This window comes from Bombina bombina, chromosome 3 (assembly GCF_027579735.1).
Source record: "Bombina bombina isolate aBomBom1 chromosome 3, aBomBom1.pri, whole genome shotgun sequence".
In the NCBI taxonomy this organism is placed as follows: domain Eukaryota; kingdom Metazoa; phylum Chordata; class Amphibia; order Anura; family Bombinatoridae; genus Bombina; species Bombina bombina.
In genome coordinates, this window is record NC_069501.1 from 550,518,666 (window position 1) to 550,541,181 (window position 22,516).

At 44.8% G+C, this 22,516-nt stretch overlaps 1 protein-coding gene across 1 annotated transcript in view; it reads left to right on the top strand.

Moving 5' to 3' along the window:
- The first annotated feature begins 5,719 nt into the window (after positions 1-5,719).
- The window catches only part of LOC128652427 (uncharacterized), a 59,947-nt gene continuing 43,150 nt past the window's right edge, over positions 5,720-22,516 (top strand). Inside the window, exons 1-2 of the mRNA XM_053705365.1 lie at positions 5,720-5,768; positions 20,646-20,810. Of these exons, the coding sequence (XP_053561340.1) occupies positions 5,720-5,768; positions 20,646-20,810 (214 nt within the window). The remainder of the gene's footprint in view (positions 5,769-20,645; positions 20,811-22,516) is intronic.

The following is a 22,516-nucleotide window of genomic DNA, read 5'->3' on the forward strand; positions in this document are numbered from 1 at the left end:
GTATGCATGCCCCTGTCTGCCCTCGCTTGATAAATCAAGCCCATTGTAGCATCCTCAAATTATTATGGCAACTGCAAAAAACTATCTGGATCACAACCATTTTATTTTTAAAACTGTGCTACCATTTTTTATACCATTTTTTATACCATTTTTTATGCATCTGGCCTTAGTTGCCAACATTTAAAAAACATTTCAGGGACACTTTGCAGCAGAGCTATGTCCATTTATGGTTTGCATATCCCGCTCAATACTCCACCCCAAAACAAACACATAAAATAATAATAGCATAATTAAGCCATACTGACTGCTTACAGGGATAGGGTAAATAACTAATCTTTCATGATAGAGCATGCAATACTTTTAGTTTACTCCTATTGACAAATTTACCTTGTTCTCTTGGGTACCTTTATTTAGAGATGAACCTCAGCAGCAGCAATGCACTACTGGGAGCTAGGTGTGGATTGGTGACTACACACATTTGTCTTTTGTCATTGTCTCACCAGATGTGTTCAGCTAACTCCCAGAAGTGCATTGCTGATCTGGAGATGGCTTTAACTATGAGTTTAATCATTTTTGCAAAGTTATGAGCAAGAAATAGTGCAATAATAAATGCTCTAATATATTAGAGCATTTTCTGTTTTGCACTGTTAATTACTGCAGTTTAAATTATCAGGCTCCTCATGACCTCACCAAAATAAGCTAGCAAGGGTTAAATTATTAACCATTCAGAATCTGTATAGCAGGACACCCCAAAGCACCCTATTTTATATAGATGTTACACAACCTGAAATTAGACAGTGATATTACCTCAATAATGGGGCTAGTCGGATGGAGAACAATATATGTAGATATTTTTTTTAATTTTTTTTACTTTTGCTAAAACACTCTTGAAAGTAGGTGGCATTTTATGAGGAAATTATTAATTTTTTATATATTTTTTTTGCTTGCAGTGATTGTGGGCTATAGGCTAATAGACCCAGGAGTGTTCGAATAAATCTGGATTTTTTTTTATGTTCTCTGAATTCCAGTCCCATCATACGAAGAGCCTAATGTCTTAAGCCCTTAGGCAAATCCTCAGTTTATAAATGGGGGCAATTAAACATGTTCTAATTTGTGCAACACTGCTGAGATGCCTTTGGCTTCTACTCTCCCTGGTATTGTATATAACATCTTATAGCTACCCCTTACCTGACACCTGTCTACACACTGCTTACCTTTAGTGTAAAAGAAGACTACATAAACAAAAAACATGCTGTAAGCAATGAGATTTGCAATGGCAATAGAGTACAATCAAAAGCCAAAGAACAATTAAACTAATTATAGATTAAAATAAGCAAGGGACGCACTTAAAGGGATATGAAACCCAAACATTTTCTTTAGTGACTCGGACAGATCAGACCATTTTAAACACATTTCAAATTTACTTCTATTATCAAATTTGCTTAGTTCCCATGCTATTCTGTTTTGAAGAGAAATCTAGGTAGGCGTCTGGAACACTACATGGCAGGAAATAGTGCTCTTGCAAATTGATAACATTCTTGCAAAACTGCTGTCATATAGTGCTTCACAAATGGGCCGGCTCCTAAGCATGAGTCCCTGCTCTTCAACAAAAGATACCAAAGAACAAAGAAAATGTATGATATAAGTAAATTAGAAATTTTTTCAAAATCACATACTCTATCTGAATCATGAATGAAAAAAATTGGGCTTCATATCCATTTAAAGGAACAGTCTACCATATAATTGTTATTGTTTTAAAAGATAATCCCTTTATTACCCATTCCCCAGTTTTGCATAACCAGCACATTTATATTAATGTACTTTTTACCTCTGTGATTACCTTGTATCTAGGAACCTTCTTCCAGCCCCCTGATCACATGACTATGACTGTTTATTATCTATTGTCTTAAATTTAGCATTGTTTTGTGCTAGATCTTAAAGGGACAGGTAGCCAAAAAAAACTGTTCCAGGATAAGTGGGACAGTTGGCAACTATGTGTCTGTTTTATCTGTAGTGTGTGTTTAATTCTATGTGTATTTCTGTGGATATTTTGGTTGTGTATATGCATTTTGTGTGTAATTGCACATTTTCTGAGTCCTGCCTTTTGTCACAGGCCAATGTTTAAAAGTCAAGAACTGTCCCAGAGCCCATTTATTTCTATTTAGCATTATACGAGGTGCAATCTGATTTGTGACCTCTCACCTTTTGTATGGTGGTTTTAAAAGCAGGATGCATGCCTCTGGGGGTGTTACCTTCTTTATATGCTGAATGTCGCTGCCTGATGAGTGTTTGCGCCCAGAGGGGTTTGAGGTGTGGCTGTAGGCAGTGTAATCATAGTTACTATGCAAAGAAGTTCAACTGGGTGAGACTAAATGTGGATTGTTACCTCTGAAAGAGTTTGATGTGCCATCTGGAAATACTGTTTGTAGCTACAGTAGTTAGTTTGTTTAGGCCACCTGTTACAATTTCAAAAGGATTTTAAATGTACATTAAACAGGGATTGCAATATAAAATGCTTAATTATATGTACTAAAAATGTTTTTGCAATTTACTTTACTATCTATTTTTTTCATTTTTCCATCTTCTAAAAATGGTGGCCTTTCCAATTTATGTTAAGCGTGCAGACACTGCTACATCCCATAAGGTCATTGGTTGCACACTGTAGTGATTTATTTATCGCTTTCCTTTATTGGTCCCAGCAAAAAAGGAAACCTAGGTTATAACAGGACAGCATCCATTACTTAATGGGCACTAAAACTTTACACAAATTTATATATATAAATTTTATATATATATATATATATATATATATATATATATATATATATATATATTATTCTCAGGATAATGATTTCTTTGAATACATAATTGCATCTTGCATGTATTTAGTGTTTAATGTTCCTTTAAATCTGGGCTCTTTCCTGTTTTATACTTATGGTTTAAAATTATGACTGCTTCCTTTTTTAAGTTTTATTTTTTTGGATGATGAAATTCTTTAGCAAATTAAAGACCTCAGTAAGAACATTCTTACCTATTTATGCAGGATATTCTAATTTCAGAGACATACAGTTTAACACACATGCTAGTTGTGCCGAGAAATACAAACCAATTACCTCCATTCTGGACATCATTTTCCTTTAGGCTGTTAAAAAATAATAATAATAATTACGTGTGTTTCTTTCTTGTAAACTCTAAGAACTTTATATTGGGCAATGCAGTTTTTATAAGAATATTGGATTTTGGTACATCTGGTTTATAGTTTTTTAGGATTTTTTTTTGTTTAAATTTCTAGGCTTTATATGCAGTTTTTATTTACATTTTTAATTTTGCTATTGTAAGCTGTTGTACGGAGCCCCAGAGGTGTCACACAAGATTTTTTTATAAATCGTGCGCACAATTTACCTAAATCGTGCGCACGCTTTAGCTAAATCGTGAGCACTTTTGCTAAATCGTGCGCACATTTTGCTAAATCTAGCCAATTGTGCTCACGATTTAGCCAAAGCATGCACACGATTTAGCCAAAGCATGCACACGATTTAGCCAATGCATGTTCACGATTTAGCTAAATCGTGCGCACGATTTATAAATAATTATAATCATGCTATTCCACTTTAAAGGGACATAATACACTACATTTTTCTTTGCATAACTGTTTTGCAGATGATCCATTTATACAGTCCACCTGGGAGGTTTTTTTGTAACAATGTATAGTTTTGCTTATTTTTTATTAACAGTGTGCTGGTTTCAGACTCCTACCCAAACCTCAAAGTGTCAGATGTATACGTGCGTTTACAGACCACTGCCGGCTCCTGTTTGCCTAATCTGTCTTTTCATATGCAGAGAAGGGGGGAGAGTATCTGCACCCAGTCCCTTTCACTGGGTGTTCCAGCTAATTTCCTCGATAGTGCTAAATTTGGAGCTTCTAAGTTTTTAAAAGGTTTTATACTTGATTTTTAGACCAGTATCTGTGCATATTCTTCTTTATAGTAGTTTCTATTACATGCAGTTATATGAAAATTGGTGTATATTGTCCCTTTAAGCATGAATCCTCCCCTTACAGTTTAGCCTGCTCCTCCCCTAGCTTGTCATGTTTTGATTACCTATCTACAGGAGCTCCCGCCCACCAGCTACTAGTACTTTCAGTTCAGTTTAGTGTGTCAGTAGAGATGGGAAGTCTGATTCATCTTGATGAATCAGTTCATTTCCGACAGTTTGTTTAACTGAACCAGTTCATGAACCAATTAATCAGTTTATTTGTTGGGCACGTGATGCATGAGGGACAAGCTTCCGATTCTCCCATTAAGAGAGGGGGAGAGAGTGGGGGGAGAGCAGTGACGTGCAGTAATAGGAGGCAGGGTAGGCAGTGCCTACCCTGTCCAATGAGGGAAAAAAGATTTGAACTCATATTTATTAAAAAAAAAAAAAAGTGTTTTTTGCTTCATTAATATTTTGTCCACGCCCACCCTCACCCCAAGGGTACCCCCCCCACCCCCATGGCGATACTCATTATGGTACTGCGCTTTGCGCATGCGCTGTGCAAAAATTCACTATCCATATTCCATTGTTGCGCAATTAGGAGGCAGTGAGCCGGTCCGCTGCCCTCCATTAATTGCGCAACATGGATCTGGAGCTGCGCCACCCACTGGTGACTCTTCGGGCCCTGATACAAGCTCCAATGGAGGCGGTTCTCAAAACCGCCTCCATGATGAGCTAGGTCACTTCAGCCAATCACAGCTTCAGCAGCACTGCAGGGAGGCGTGCCTGCTGGGCTGCTGATTGGGCCATGTGACCATTTTGACATGTCACATTGAGCGCGCTGACAGATCTACTGGCGGGAAGACTCAGTGTCAGTAGTGGAGGGAGCTGCTGAGAGAGTCTTGTGCGTGCGTGCCGCCGACCACTGCTGCCTAGTGCCTACTGCCCCAGTTGTTGTGTGGCTGTCTGGTGGACTAGTGTGGACCAGGACTAGTCACGGAGGAGTTGCTGCCAGTGCCTGCCCACTGCCTGGAGGAGACTGAAGTCAGACTCAGGAGGAGCCGGAGCGGAGGACTGCCTAATAGTGCCAGACCCAGTGCCATTGACTCACTGACTACCCTGGACCTGGAAAACACCGGTAACTGTAAGTACTAGTAGTGATCGAGAGTAAATGCCCTGGGGCAGCCTGGCCAGAGTGAGGTGTGTGGCTACTAGTGTAGAATTCATACATGCTGGAAATACACAATGTGTTGGCAGGGCACCAACAACACTGCAACGTTGAGTTCCATCAGGTATACTTTTATATTGGCCATGCTGTGTGTGTGCTCACTACTCAGGGCAGGTCCGGTGCAACTGCAAACTGCTGTCTGCCACACTCTGCATCCATTAACTCCTGCAGTAGTACGAGGAGCCCAATTAGTATACAGCTACAGACAGCGTGTCAGTGACAGAATGATTTGTGAGTAATTTACTTACAATAGTCAGCTAATCATTTTTTTCTAACAACTTAGTAAATCACTCACAAATCATCCTGTCACTGACACGCTGTCTGTAGCTGTATACTAATTGGGCTCCTTGTACTACTGCAGGGGTTAATGGATGCAGAGTGTGGCAGACAGCAGGTGTTTAGACTAAGAGAACATAATCATCTTAATGTAATATTTTGAAAGATCACCTGATCTCCCCCACAGCAGTCATCAGTGAGTGCACGGAATCTTTTTACACTGGTGCTGCTGCAGGAAACATGGGTGGAGCTCAGCTTAGACAAGAGGTAACGCTGGAGTTAGCTGTGAGTGAGTATCAGTAACTCATATATTGTTGTCAGGGCTATAGAGGTCTGAAGCTTCCCACAGTACCTGGTCTGCTCTTTATAGTCTCCCCTCCTCCCTGCTCTCATTTCCCCCATTCCTTCTCAGGGCTGTGTTGTATCTGTCTTCCTGCTGGTAGATATGGCTGCTGTGCAGAGCATGTTTACTGAAGGAAAATCACATGGAAAAAGGGTTTCTGAGGGTAGGGGGTTGGGGATTCCTATTTAAAAATAGATATTTTCTTTACTGAGTCAGCAGCTGCTTGTATTATAGTAATCCTTTAAGACAACTCCAATGCTTCTGTCTAAAAATATGAGGTTGGCTATATGTGTATGTTTTCCCACAGTACTTGTGTTTTTTTTATATAAAGTGACATATTGAGATGTATGGGAGTTGAGAGAATCAGTGTATCTGTGTTTTGTATCTGTATGAGAGTGTGTGTGTGCATCTGTATGTATGAGTGTGTGTGTGCATCTGTATGAGAGTGTGTGTGCATCTGTATGTATGAGTGTGTGTGTGCATCTGTATGAGAGTGTGTGTGCATCTGTATGAGAGTGTGTGTGTGCATCTGTATGAGAGTGTGTGTGTGCATCTGTATGAGAGTGTGTGTGCATCTGTATGTATGAGTGTGTGTGTGCATCTGTATGAGAGTGTGTGTGCATCTGTATGTATGAGTGTGTGTGTGCATCTGTATGAGAGTGTGTGTGCGCATCTGTATGAGAGTTTTTGTGTATCTGTATGAGAGTGTGTGTGCACATCTGTATGAGAGTGTGTGTGCATCTGTATGTATGAGTGTTTGTGTGCATCTGTATGAGTGTTTGTGTATCTGTATGAGAGTGTGTGTGCACATCTGTATGAGAGTGTGTGTGCATCTGTATGTATGAGTGTTTGTGTGCATCTGTATGAGTGTTTGTGTGCATCTGTATGAGAGTGTGTGTGCATCTGTATGAGAGTGTGTGTACATCTGTATGAGAGTGTGTGTGCATCTGTATGAGAGTGTGTGCGCATCTGTATGAGAGTGTGTGTACATCTGTATGAGAGTGTGTGTGCATCTGTATGAGTGTGTGTGTGCATCTGTATGAGTGTGTGTGTGCATCTGTATGAGTGTGTGTGTGCATCTGTATGAGTGTGTGTGCATCTGTATATATGAGAGTGTGTGTACATCTGTATGAGAATGTGTGTACATCTGTATGAGAGTGTGTGTGCATCTGTATGAGTGTGTGTGTGCGCGCATCTGTATGAGTGTGTGTGTGCATCTATATGTATGAGTGTGTGTGTGCATCTGTATATATGTGTGTGTACATCTGTATGAGAATGTGTGTACATCTGTATGAGAGTGTGTGTGCATCTGTATGAGAGTGTGTGTGCATCTGTATGAGTGTGTGTGCATCTGTATATATGAGAGTGTGTACATCTGTATGAGAGTGTGTGTACATCTGTATGAGAGTGTGTGTACATCTGTATGAGTGTGTGTGCGTGCGCATCTGTATGAGTGTGTGTGTGTGCGCATCTGTATGAGTGTGTGTGTGCGCATCTGTATGAGTGTGTGTGTGCATCTGTATGAGTGTGTGTGTGCATCTGTATGAGTGTGTGTGTGCATCTGTATATATGAGTGTGTGTACATCTGTATGAGAATGTGTGTACATCTGTATGAGAGTGTGTGTGCATCTGTATGAGTGTGTGTGCATCTGTATGAGTGTGTGTGCATCTGTATGAGTGTGTGTGCATCTGTATGAGAGTGTGTGTGCATCTGTATGAGAGTGTGTGTGCATCTGTATGAGAGTGTGTGTGCATCTGTATGAGTGTGTGTGTGCATCTGTATGAGTGTGTGTGTGCATCTGTATGAGTGTGTGTGTGCATCTGTATGAGTGTGTGTGCATCTGTATATATGAGAGTGTGTGTACATCTGTATGAGAATGTGTGTACATCTGTATGAGAGTGTGTGTGCATCTGTATGAGTGTGTGTGTGCACGCATCTGTATGAGTGTGTGTGTGCATCTATATGTATGAGTGTGTGTGTGCATCTGTATATATGTGTGTGTACATCTGTATGAGAATGTGTGTACATCTGTATGAGAGTGTGTGTGCATCTGTATGAGAGTGTGTGTGCATCTGTATGAGTGTGTGTGCATCTGTATATATGAGAGTGTGTACATCTGTATGAGAGTGTGTGTACATCTGTATGAGTGTGTGTGTGTGCGCATCTGTATGAGTGTGTGTGTGCGCATCTGTATGAGTGTGTGTGTGCATCTGTATGAGTGTGTGTGTGCATCTGTATGAGTGTGTGTGCATCTGTATATATGAGTGTGTGTACATCTGTATGAGAGTGTGTGTACATCTGTATGAGAGTGTGTGTGCATCTGTATGAGTGTGTGTGCATCTGTATGAGTGTGTGTGCATCTGTATATATGAGAGTGTGTGTACATCTGTATGAGAATGTGTGTACATCTGTATGAGAGTGTGTGTGCATCTGTATGAGTGTATGTGTGCATCTATATGTATGAGAATGTGTGTGCATCTGTATATATGAGAGTGTGTGTGCATCTGTATGAGTGTGTGTGTGCACATCTGTATGAGTGTGTGTGTGCATCTATATGTATGAGTGTGTGTGTGCATCTATATGTATGAGAGTGTGTGTACATCTGGATGACAGTGTGTGACTGTGTACATCTATATGAGTGTGTGTGTGTGCATCTGTATGAGTGTGTTTGTGCATCTGTATGTATGAGAGTGTGTGTGCATCTGTATGAGAGTGTGTGTGCATCTGTATGAGAGTGTGTGTGCATCTGTATGAGAGTGTGTGTATGCATCTGTATGAGTGTGTGTGCATCTGTATGAGTGTGTGTGCATCTGTATGAGTGTGTGTGCATCTGTATGAGAGTGTGTGCGCATCTGCATGAGAGTGTGTGCGCATCTGCATGAGAGTGTGTGCGCATCTGCATGAGAGTGTGTGCGCATCTGCATGAGAGTGTGTGCGCATCTGCATGAGAGTGTGTGCGCATCTGTATGAGTGTGTCTGTGTGCATCTGTATGAGTGTGTCTGTGTGCATCTGTATGAGTGTGTGTGCATTTGTATGAGTGTGTGTGCATCTGTATGAGTGTGGGTGTGTGTGCATCTGTATGAGTGTGTGTGCCACTGTATGAGAGTGTGTGCGTATCTGCATGAGAGTGTGTGCGCATCTGGTTTCTCCTTTTACAAATAAGGCAAGTTGGAGTTTGACTACTGGAGAATAGCTGCAGTTAAAAGGATGTTAATTTGTTTTAAAACATTAAAGGAACACAACATTTTTCTTTTATGTTTCAGATAGAACATACAATATTAAAGACTTTTACATTTTACTTATGTTATCCAATTTGCTTTTTTCTTTTAGTATCATTTGAAAAGCATACCTAGGTAGGCTAAAGATCAGTAATGCACTACTGGGAGCAGCTGGTGAGTGGTGGTTGCACATATATGCCTCTTGTCATTGGCTCATTTAATGTGTTCAGTTAGCTCCCAGTTGTGCATTGCTGCATATCCTTCAACAAAGGATAACAAGAGAATGAAGCAAATGTACTAATAGCCTCACTAGCCTCTGACCTCACCGCACGTCACTGGGGGAGAGAGGGGGAGAGAGAGTAAAAGAAGAGAGGGGGAGAGAGAGCAAAAGAGAGGGGAGAGAGAGAGCACAAAATAGAGGGGGGGAGAGAGAGAGTGCAAAAGAGAGGGAAAGAGAGAGAGCGCAAAAGAGAGGGGGAGAGAGTGCGCAAAAGAGTGGGGGAGAGAGATAGTGCAAAAGAGAGGGAGGAGAGAGAGGGCAAAAGAGAGGGGGAAGAGAGAGAGCAAAAGAGAGGGGGAGACAGAAAATAAGAGGGGGAAAGAGAGAGAGGGCAAAAGAGAGGGGAAGAGAGAGAGAGCAAAAGAAGAGAGGGAGGAGAGAGAGCAATAGAGAGGGGGAGAGAGAGCAAAAGAGAGGGATGGAGAGAGAGAGTAAAAGAGAGGGGAGAGAGACAGAGCAAAAGAGAGGGGGAAGAGAGAGAGCACAAAAGAGAGGAGGAGAGAGAGAGTGCAAAAGAGAGGGGAGAGAGAGAGAGCGCAGAAGACATGGGGAGAAAGAGAGCACAAAAGAGAGGGGGGAGAGAGAGCGCAAAAGAGAGGGGAAGAGAGAGAGCGCAAAAGAGAGGGGGAGAGAGCGCAAAAGAGAGGGGGGAGAGAGAGAGCAAAAGAGAGGGGGGAGAGAGAGAGCAAAAGAGAGGGGGAGAGAGCAAAAGAGAGGGGGGAGTGAGAAAGCAAAAGAGAGGGGGAGAGAGCAAAAGAGAGGGGGAGAGAGAGAGTGCCCAAAAGAGAGGGGGGAAAGAGAGCAAAAGAGAGGGGGAGAGAGAGAGCCCAAAAGAGAGGGGGAGAGAGAGAGCCCCAAAGAGAGGGGGGAAAGAGAGCAAAAGAAAGGGGGGAGAGGGAGCAAAAGAGAGGGGAGAGAGAGCAAAAGAGAGGGGAGAGAGAGCAAAAGAGAGGGGAGAGAGAGCAAAAGAGAGGGGATAGAGAGCAAAAGAGAGGTGGAGCGAGGGAGCGCAAAAGAGAGGGGGAGAGAGAGCAAAAGAGAGGGGGAGGGAGAGAGAGCAAGGGGTGGGACCGATGTACTGCAAAAAATGGCCCGTGTGAACGGACTTTAGGACTAGTAGGTATGATAATAAATTTACATTAACACAATAACTATTATATCAGAGCTCCACAGCAATATTAATGGGGTTAATTTAGGGGCAGTTAGAGTTAACAGGGGTCCTTAGGGTTAAGTTATGGTGAGGAGTATTTATAGTAAGGGACAGTAAGGGATAATTTAAGGTGCAGTTAGGGGTAAAGGCAGGGGTCTATTGAGAACTGCTGTGACCTGATATTTGAATCAGTGTACTGTTAACTGAGTGCTTCATTGCAAAGGAGTTAGTTAAATGGTACACTTAAGTAAAAAAAACCTTTTATGATTCAGACAGAGCAGCATTTTTAAGACACTTTCCAATTTACTTCCATTATTAAATTGTGCAGTCTTTTTATATTCACACTTTCTGGGGAACAAAATCCTACTGAGCATGTGCACAAGCTCACATGGTATACGTATACTAGTCTGTGATTGGCTGATGTCTTTTACATGATACAGGGGGCTGGAATATGAGAGAAAAAATTAATTTGTCAGAAAAAAATCTGCTGTTAATTTGAAATTCAGAGTTGGTGTTTTTGCATTGTCTTTTTATTATGCCCTTGTTAATAATGTAATTCTACTGCATCGTTCATGAACTGGACATCACTATTGGCTCGATTTATGAAGTCTTCTCCTCCCTATGACTGCAGGTTCTCACAAGAGAATCTACAGTCACGATTTATCAAGCAGTGGCCATGAGACCGCTGCTTTCCTACCCTCTTCTCCTCGTCCGACCAGGGAGATTGACAGCTCTTGCCCGCGTGTGATTGGCTGTGTGTGGGTAGGTAGCGGGATCGCAGGCGAGTGCAAAATAGCGCTCGTGTGCAATGTTATTTCTGCCGACCAGAGGAGAGCTGGGGTGGACAGGGGCGAATATGTACGCCACTGTCCGCCCCTTGATTGATAAATTGAGCCCTATGTGTCAGTGATACCCAGCACAAACTGGTAAGTAACTGTGCACTTCAGCAGATAAAAGGAAATATAGAAGAAAAAGGGATAAGGAGGAACATTGTAAAACGTAATAACACACACACTCTCATGAGCTGAAAGAAATAAACACAGCGCATCCCTTCTAAGAGCAAAAGTTTTAATAAACAAGCCAAGCGCTTATTAAAATAACACCTACAAGATGTAAATGAAAGTCGTGCATTCAAATATATAAAACCAGATGCTCTGAGTCATGCCGTCCGACGAATTATCAGCAGGACCTGGAGGTATGTTGTAAAAGCCACAAACGAGATTGGCACCAGGATAACTCGTGGGCGCTCCGTCAAGCTTAGATGATTCAGGGACGTACGTGATGTCAGAGCGTTGATGACCTCAACACGTTTCGTCCTATAACGTTAGGACTTTCTCAAGAGGGTGGATGCTAGTCGTTGCCGGGTGCACTTGTATATAGCTGTAGGTATAACCTGATTGGATAGAGCTGTCGGTTAACCTATACAATGGTAAAATATAATTGTCGCTGTATGTGGTTGAACCCGGAAAACTAGGATCAAAGTTAATTGAACAAGCGTATAGCATGAAATTGTGACAATATAGGTTTTTTAAAAATAAGAGAAAAATGGAGAAAGTTTGAAACATCATAATTTAAAAGAGGTCGACTGCTTTAGATATTTACGAATTAAATTACATAAGGATCCGAATTTGTGGTACAAAATTAATTTTACACCTTTTTTTTCTCACATCGAAATTGCAGCGTTGGTCTCTTTTCCCGATTCCACCATCAGCTAAAGTAATGTTGGTCAAAACCATTCTTTTCCCTCAAATTATATATACCATGAATAATCTTCCTCTTTATATTAACGACAATGATATTAGGATCTTTAATCAGGCATGCGCTATTTTTTTTGGAATAAGACCAGACATATGCTTTCGATAGCAAAATTAGCACAGTTTAAGGAATATGGGGGTCTAGCATTCCCGGATATAAGGGTTTGCAATATTGCTATATTAGCATGGTATGGGGTTGATTGGCTTCTTTCTTATAATCATCTGACTAATGTAATATTTGAAGAATGTCTTATACATCCATTCTCTCTTAAAGCAATATTACATTGCCCGTACTCGCAACTGCCGGATAGTGTTAAGATTTCTGCTAGCGTATTTAATGTCGTTAAAGCTTGGCAACAAGCATGTGATCGCTTGCAGATTAATTTTTGCATGTCTGCCTTTCTGCCAGTTAAAGGTAACCCTGAATTTTCCCCAGGGTCTCAGCACGTGACATTTAGAAGCTGGGCAGAGAAAGGCTTAACTAGAGTAATACAACTTTTTGATAAGCGGCTTAAATTGAGAACGTTCGAGGATATTGGTGCTCAATTTAATCTATCAAATAAGAGTTTCTTTGCATATTTGCAACTTCGACATTTTATAAATAAAAAATTACAGACAGGATATTGGTCGCTAAATTTTGGTATAATCGGAGACTATATCAATATTTACAGACAAGGGAAGCAATCAATATTGCTACTGTATAAGATTCTTCTGGCAAAGCAAGGTCAATTAAACCTTGACCAGTTTTTAGTACACTGGTCTAAGTTTATTGAAGGGATTAATCAGGATAATATTAAGAAAGGTATCAGGTGGTTAAATGCAGCTCCCCTCCATCCCTCCTGGAAGGAATCGCACTTAAAGCTCCTCAATAACGCTTATATCTCCCCTAACAGATTAGCCAAGTGGATGCCAGGACATATAGGTTCTTGTTACAAATACCATAGATCTGGAGCAGATCTGCTCCCCTGTTTCTGGTACTGCCCTAAAATAAGACAATTTTGGCAGAAAGTAAACTTTTGGTTAAATAAATATTTATTAGATCATTATTCTTTTGCTCTAAGAGGAATTATTTTATGAGATACAGAGGTGCAGAGTCAGGATGTGATCAACACGATTATCTTAGTTGTACGTAATCTGATTCTGAGAAACTGGAAAAGTAAGAAATACCCCTCCTTTAAAGCATTTATTGAAGCAGTCAAATTACAAATCACATTTGAACAGCATAACATAACAAATCTACAGAACAAACCAATTCATATTTTTTTTTAACAAATGGCTGAAAGTAATCCAGTCATTTCCTATCTCTACACAATATATCCTGACTAAAGTGTTTCATAAATCCACATAAGGTCTTAACCCCCTATTCCATCTTATGACTTGCCTTATACCTTATACTTATAAGAAATAAACAGACCAGACACTTAGTTGGGAGAAAAACAAAGGCCAGTCACGGTCACGTTTATTTAACATAAACTGTTAACTTGTGCCTGCGATGATATTTAATACCATTGCAGGCACTCAAATAAATTAACTTCCAAACTTGGCAACAAGTTCGTTAAACAATCCGTTGGCGGCATCTCACCCTAAACCTAACCCCTATCAGCAGCTGGTCAAGGCCCCTTTCGGTGTTTGCAGCGTGACACCCGGCTGTTCACGCCCAATGGCACAAAAAGAGAGCTGTGGAAATAAGAGATTTTCAGCCTGTACTCGCAAGGGAGGGGACCCCCCAAGCCGACGCCTAGGCGGGTGTAACCCCTCCCCTTTTTTGACCGTCAATCTTCTCCTTCTGTGCCCGCTCCCCAGGGCCTTGACCACCCGCCAGCTAGGGCATCTCCACCCAACCCAGTAAGGCACCCCCCATCAAGCGAATCGTACAACCCTCCTGATGTGGGTGGGTGGCTATCTTAACAACCCGGGCTTACAAAAGGCTAGCTCAATTAAACCTACCCCGGCTGGGTTCACTCACCCTCATGCTGCCGCATCGTTGCCGCCACTCTCTTCTTCTTCCCAAGGGGCCGGGTGGGCGGGGAAAACTTTCTCCTCGAAGTCTGGAACAGAAAGAGGCCGGATACACTGCTGCAGGACCCTATAAAGGTAAGCACAAAACACCGCCTCCTCTCCTGCAACATTGTAACAAAAACACCCTAGCATTCTCCAGACTTCAAGTTAGTAATCCCTTAATGTTGTTACAGGCCCACTAGTGGGCCCTCCACTCTCATAAGGTCTTAACCCCCTATTCCATCTTACGACTTGCCTTATACCTTATACTTATAAGAAATAAACAGACCAGACACTTAGTTGGGAGAAAAACAAAGACCAGTCACGGTCACGTTTATTTAACATAAACGGTTAACTTGTGCCTGCGATGATATTTAATACAATTGCAGGCACTCAAATAAATTAACTTCCAAACTTGGCAACAAGTTCGTTAAACAATCCGTTGGCGGCATCTCACCCTAAACCTAACCCCTATCAGCAGCTGGTCAAGGCCCCTTTCGGTGTTTGCAGCGTGACACCCGGCTGTTCACGCCCAATGGCACAAAGAGAGTTGTGGAAATAAGAGATTTTCAGCCTGTACTCGCAAGGGAGGGGACCCCCCAAGCCGGCGCCTAGGCGGGCGTAACCCCTCCCCTTTTTTGACCGTCACTCTTCTCCTTCTGTGCCCACTCCCCAGGGCCTTGACCACCCGCCACAAGAGCCAGGCGTACTCTTGCCACCAAACTAATAAGCCAACAGGCAACTATATACATAGCACTATAACCAAAATACCACACCTTTTTTTTTTTTTTTATATAACTAACAATAAAGCGCTCCTGATGTCTTTTAAGAAGATATCCAGACCAACATCTGTCAGGTGGACACCATCAGGGCGAAACAAATCCTTCCTGTCGGCCGTTATGAGCTCGTGTCTGACCACAAAGCCCCCTAAGGCCGTGACCGTCCTTCCCATCTCCCGGTTAACCTTCTTCCGTACATTGTATGCGACCTTCTGGGTCACAATATACCTCCAATGTAGTTGTGCGACCACATTGGACCAGCCCAACTTAACATTTTTAAGCCATGTGTGCACCCACTTCAAGTCTGCCATCATGCGTTTAATCAAATCCAATGCTGGGAGAGACCCCAAGTCATTTCCCCCGAGGTGCAGCACTATCACATTAGGCTGCCCCCACCTCTTGTGCGCCTCCTGCAATAAGGCCGGCAGATCTGCCCACGTAAGGCCCCTGCGCCCTAACCATCGGAAGTTCGCCCTGGACGTTGCGAATCCAAGTTGCTGCCCTTCCGCTGACCGCAGCGCCCTGATGGACGCCCAATGGATGTAGGAATGTCCGACAATCCATACCCGAACTGGAGGGGGATTGCCACCTCTTACACCTGGCAAAACAGATCAAAACCACATTACCCGTGATGCCCCTTTCAAGCAAGTCCCACAGACCCCCTCCCCCACACTAGTAATGCCCTGGCACCCGACTCCTAACGGATGTTTGCCCCCTTACTACGTGGGTCTAATATATATTTTGTATTGGGTCGACTTCCATCTACCCAACCTTTTAATTTCAGCAGCTGGTGTCCCAGCCGCCGCGCTGGTAGCTGCCCAAATCCGGAAAGAGTGTGGGGCAATCTTTTTGGGATCCAGCCCCGCCATCTCTGCCGTTTTCGCGAGTACCCTGCGAAACTGAAAAAGTGACAAGGCGCTGCCATCCTTGTGCACTAAAAACTGCTTACTACTCTGAGGTCTTACTCTTTGAAATTTCTCTACGCATCGCACCGGGCAGCATTCCTCAAATGCATGCCTCGCCAGTGGAAGCCACGCTCCCTTGCCCTCCTGATCCATTTTGGATCGAGGCACGAACAGGAGAAGCCCCTCTCCTGAGCAATGCATGTGCTCTGCAAGGATGCCCCCCGTTCCCTTAAGTTTGGAGGAGGACACCAACTCCCCCACCCGTAGTGCTCCCGCAAACGCCAGCGCAAATGCTGCACTAAACAGGAGCTTTTCATAGTCTGTCGTACAAACCGATTGCAATGGTCTGGCCAGATCTCTTAACCGCCCCCGATGTTATGGGCTCCCTCCGATCCTTCGGACGGGGGGAAACCCTGCCCCGACCTTTCAGCACCTGTCGAACCAAAAATGACCTTGAATGGTCAACATAGCCCAACGACTTATTAAAGAACGCTAATGCTGCTAGTTTGCTTGATGCACCCATTTTGCTAGCCCCTCCTATCCTCATCTGAGCCAACCAATCCAGTACCTGCACCCTGGACGCGTCTTCCACCCGTACTCCCATCTGTTGGCAGAAGGCCACCCATTTGCTCCAGTGACTGACGTATGCAGACCAAGTCTTTGGTGCCAACGACGCTCTGATTAGGGGGAGGATCCCCTCCCATCCTGGAACAGCTGCCAAAGAAAAGACGGGCATGTTAGACCCTCCTTCGCGGCCCTGGGCGCTGCCTTCCTAAACTGCTCCCAGTTGAATCGAGAGAGTGCATCAGCGATGACGTTATGCACCCCCGGGACGTGTTTGGCCGTGAACGTGATGTTGAGCTCCAAGCAGCGCAACACCAGGTGTCTCAAGTAGCACACTACCCCTGGGGAAGAGGCGGACAATCTGTTAATGGCGTACACCACACTCAGATTGTCCGACCAGAACACCACTGATCTATTAGCCAGTCTCCTTCCCCAAATTGCCACCGCAGCCACAATGGGGAAGAGCTCCAGCAAAGTCAAGTTCTTGACACAGCCAGCCTCAACCCATTCGCGGGGCCATGGCCCCGCACTCCATTCACCATCCAGGTATGCGCCATACCCGAAACTGCCGGCTGCATCAGTGAACAGGTGTAACACCTGATTAGAAACCGTCGGGTGTCTCAACAGGCAAATCCCGTTGAAGTGTGACAGAAATGTGTCCCACACATTCAGATCCTCCCGCACCTCGGACGAGATTCTGACCCATTTACCACTTCCAATTGGTCCCTTCAGTTGCCCTTCCAAGCGCCTGTTAAAGACCCTTCCCATTGGAATTGCCCTTCCGGCAAAATTCAGCAAACCCAATAGGGATTGCACATCCCTTCTTGCCACTCTCTCCTGCCCCTGCACTAGCCGCACCATGTGCCCCATACGCTCCACCTTATCGTCTGGCAATCTGCATAGAGCCCTGACCGTGTCAATCTCTATCCCCAAGAAAGTAAGGCACGTGCACGGGCCCTCCGTCTTGTCAATGGCCAGGGGTACTCCGAACCTGTCTGTTATATCCCTCATTACACACATGAGCCGCGCACACTCCGTGCTTCGTGCTCTCCCTACCAACAGAAAATCGTACAGGTAGTGGGCCACTGACCCACCCCCAGACGCCACCAGCACCACCCAATGAAGGAATGAGCTGAAACACTCAAACAGCGAGCAGGACAACGAACACCCCATGGGCAGGCACCTGTCCACATAGAATGCCCCCTCGAACTTCATCCCCATAAGCCTAAAGCTGAGGGATGTAGTGGCAATAATCTGAATGCTGACTCTATGTCTAGCTTTGCCATCAAAGCCCCGGGGCCCTTCATCCGCACCAACGCCAGCACCTCATCAAACGATTGATAGTGCACTGTGCTAAGTTCCGGATCAATCGCGTTGTTCACCAACGAACCCTTAGGGAAGGACAGGTGATGAATCAATTTGAACTTTCCTGCCTCCTTTTTAGGGACGACCCCCAGGGGGGAGACCACAAGGTCCGCTATAGGCATAACTGCGAATGGACCGGACACCCGGCCCATCGCAACCTCCTTAGCCAATTTGTCCCTAACTACCTGTGGGAACTCGTAGGCCGTCTTCAGGTTCCAATGAACCCCAGACCCCACAACCATACCCCGCACTGGTATCCTAAAGCCCACACCCAACCCGTCCCGGAGCAGCTCCGCTGACTCCTGATCCGGGTAATCCGCCAGCCATGGCATCATGGCTGACAGGTTAAGCGGTGTTGGGGCCCTTAACTCCAGTTCCCGGCTTAATGGCCGGTCTGGCCTGTCCCTGTTGCTTTCTTTTCCCGCACTCTGCTCCTGGGTGGGGCCCTCCGCAGTATTTGCAGATGTGCCGAAAGGAACAGTTGCTCCCTCTGTCGCACAATTTGTCCTGGAATTTCCAGCACTCTCTGCCCCTTCTCCCCTGCTTCTGCCCAACCCGCCCCTGCACCTGGCGCGCAGGGGAGGGGAGGGGGGATGCCCCCTCCAAGCCCAATTTGGACCACAGATGCATGTCCTGTGTCCCAAAATGTAGCAGGGGGTTGCCAACCATTTTTCTCCTGAAGGCCATGTCGTACTCACGCCATGCACCCTCTTTAAACCTGACATGGATGTCTTCAATTGTGTCCTGGTATTTGAACAAGCTGTGCCCCTGTAAGGGCCACCTATCCACATAGCAGGACGCCAGGACCCTGAAGCATTTCAACCATTCTTCATAGGTCTCTGGCCTACGCACCCGTTTAGGACCGGATCCGTCCATGGCCCGCTCTTTGGCCCTGAACGCATCCAGTGGGAGCTCAAAAATATTAACGTAACGGCCCTCCTGAATTTTTTTAATAACTTTAGCCTTGAGATGCCATAAAGGGAGTGCACCAGGCAAGGATACGTGTCTCCCTGCGCCGCCACTTTGCGTGGAACTGGTGTCTCCAAGGGCATATTTGGGCCTGTCCCTGTTGGCCCCGCTATCCCCTCTGCCTGCCCTGGACCCACAGACCTCCCCTTTGCCTGATTCGCTGGCATCTTTTTGATCCATCTAAACATCCTACGCTGCCCTTTCCCCACTAGCCCTAGGTCCTCCCCGCTGTCAGAACCTGACCCGCTAGAAGAAGTGTCAGTGTCAGCTTGTGCAGTGTTTAGAACATAGGACTCACCCCCTGCCGATCTGTCCGCGTACGCCGCTGTCATCTGGACTGGGTCAGCCTCCTTCTGCTGTTCCCTGCTGGGCCCCGCCACCACCAGCGCATTGGATGATCCCACAGGCGCCACGATCTCTGCTGCCGGTGTAACCTGGGAAGACAAAGTAACTTGGGGAGACATCTGGTTCACAGGAGGGGCCCCAACTGAGGCCCCCATCCTAGCCCCACTCTGCACCCCCCTTGTATTCATACCCAGCGCGTTCGCTACTGCCCTAGAAATAATTGCCTCTTGACCAGGACCCCCCTGGGCGTTGTCACTGAACCCAGGTCGGGCCATCATACCCGCATCACTCATTGCTGCATGTACTGCCATTTTTATCATTTCCTCCATACACACTCCCTGATTATCATGCATTCCAGCCCTATTTACCAAGTTCTGGGCGTTCATAGGAGCCCCACACGCAGCACCATGCATACTTCCCAAAAATTGCTCTTTGCTCCTAGCACGTGTCATCCCCACATGCTCCCCAGCTAAACTCCCCTGATGCTGCATTCCCACATTCACAGACTGCATGACATTCCTCCTTTCCACATGCGCCCTCAGCTCCCTATGCGCCAGAGCGCTGGTTCCGGGCCTACCCGCTCCATCCTCTGTCTCAGCCCCCTCCACATGCACTCCTCCTGCCCTCTGCGCATGTGCGCTTGTTCCGGGCCTAGCCTCACCATCCATTGCCTCAGCCCTCTCCACATGCGCACCAACTGGCCTTTGCGCATGCGCGCTTGCTCCGGGCCTAACTGCACCATCCTCCGCTAGTGCCGCACCCGACACCCCAGGTAAGTGCCCTGAAGCCTCCCGGACCCTCCCTGTGGCCGTCGGAGCCTCCCCCGCGAACCGGAGCCTCCCCAAATTAGCTGGGCTGCTCCGGTCGCGTGGTCCGTCCCTGGCTCCTTCATCCCTCCCTCCAAGATGGCGGCCGCGATCCTCACTGGAAGCACGTGAGGTGGAACTCTCGCGAGAGCCGCCATCTGTGGAGGGAGGGCCTGCTGCGCACTCTGCAATCCCCTGACCGCGAGCCTCAACGCTCCCTCCGGCAGCCACCGCAACCGCTAGAACAGCCACCATGGCAGCCGGCGGGAGAACAGGCAATACCGCAGGTGCTAGGCCTAGCACCCTATCTAATGCCATCGGCTCTCCAGGCCCATAATCCGAGGCAGGCCCTGCCACAGACGTTAGGCCCCTCTCCCTCTCAGGCCCCACTATCGCTACCGGGCCTGCAGACACCCCTTCCATGCCCCCCTGATCCACCCTGGCTACATGCCCCCCCTGGGTGATGAACAGGCACAGGGCAACCCTGGGGCAGGTGTACTACACCTTTCATCGGGCCCTATGGCTACACGATGCCCCCCACTAGTTTGGGCCTGACTACCAGGGCTAGGCCCACCTCCCCTATCTCTCTTAGGCCCTTTCCCTTTATTAAATCTCCTGCCAGGTGGGTTTTTTTGGGGTGTAGGGGGTACCGCATCATCTGACATGTCTTCCTCTCTCTGCATTGCAGGTCCCTTCTTCCTAGCTGTGACCTCCACCACCTCCCGAAATCGCTTGGGAGGTACCGACTTCCTTCTAGATCTCTCCATCATTCAAGCTCAGATCAAAGGAAAACTTTCTCCTCAAAGTCTGGAACAGAAAGAGGCCGGATACACTGCTGCAGGACCCTATAAAGGTAAGCACAAAACACCGCCTCCTCTCCTGCAACATTGTAACAAAAACACCCTAGCATTCTCCAGACTTCAAGTTGGTAATCCCTTAATGTTGTTACAGGCCCACTAGAGGGCCCTCCACTCTCATATTTTGAGAGTTTGATATTACGTGAAGTATTTCCGGTTTCTTGGTACTGAAGGTTTAAACCTGTAATTGGACATCTTCTAGAGGCTAGGGACGAGAAGGCTGAGGGTGGAGACAATTTCTATTTCTTAATGTATTGAGAGGTTCATGTTGCGGAAGAAGAAGGTACGCAAAAAAAGAAGGGAAGGGAAAAATATTTTTTTTTTCTTTCCTCTCACCCCCCCTCAACTCCGTACTCATTTCATTACTATACTTTTATGATGCCAAGTGACAGCTGGATGTTCCTGTCCTTCCAATTTTTGCTATAATACGTACAAAAAGTAGGAAATAGATCACTGGTTTCTTGTTTCGCTTATGTACGGGTAGCTAATTTTCTATGTTTAGTATTTTTTGACAATTTAAAGCAAAGATTAATAGGGAAATGTTTAGTTTTGTGTAAAAAAGATCAAATTTAGAGGATTCGGGTAACAGGTTAGGACGAAATCTGGATAAATGTGACTAATTAAAGGTTTTCTCGGTTTTTTAATTTAATAGTAGACATTCTTAAATTTGGCTCTATTATGTATGAGAGAAATCGCCCTTCAGCTATATATATTTACGTATTAGTTTAACAGGGTGTTTTTTGTTATATTCTAAAAATCACATTTTGTATGTTTCTCTTGATTGTACATTGCAGGTTTCTTATTGCTGCTGAATGTGTTATTGATCAATTCTTGATGTCTCAATTTTTTTTCTTCTTTTGCCTGTCTCTTACATTTTCTCAAATGATGTAAACCTGAATCCTCTTTAATAAAAAGAAATTAAAAAATAAATAAATAAATAAATAAGCAAGGGACGCACTTAAAGGAATATGAAACTCAAAATAGGGCTGCCATCTAGTGCTCTTGCAAATTGATGACATTCTTGCAAAATTACTGTCATATAGTGCTTCACAAATGGGCCGGCTCCTAAGCATGCGTCAACAAAAGATACCAAGAGAACAAAGAAAATTTATAATCTAAGTAAATTAGAAAGTTGTTTAAAAATCACATACTCTATCTGAATCATGAATGAAAAAAAAATGGGTTTCATATCCATTTAATATGCAGGGACAGGTAGCCAAAAAAAGAAACAAAACAGGACTGTTCCAGGAAAAGTGGGACAGTTGGCAACTATGCGCCTGTTTTATCTGTAGTGTGTGTTTAATTCTGTGTGTATTTCTGTGGATATTTTGGTTGTGTATATGCATTTTGTGTGTATTTGTACATTTTCTGGGTCCTGCCTTTTGTCACAGGCCAATGTTTAAAAGTCAAGAACTGTCCCAGAGCCCATTTATTTCTATTTAGCATTATACGAGGTGCAATCTGATTTGTGACCTCTCACCTTTTGTATGGTGGTTTTAAAAGCCGGATGCATGCCTCTGGGGGTGTTACCTTCTTTATAAAAATACTTTCAATCAAAAATAGATTTTCGTGTAGTTCAACATATATAGTTTACATGCTCAGTTGGATTGCAATTTAATTTATATTGGGCGCACCAAGAGAACCATGAGAAAAAGGTTCAGTGAACACAAATATAACATCACACATGAACTGGATACACACA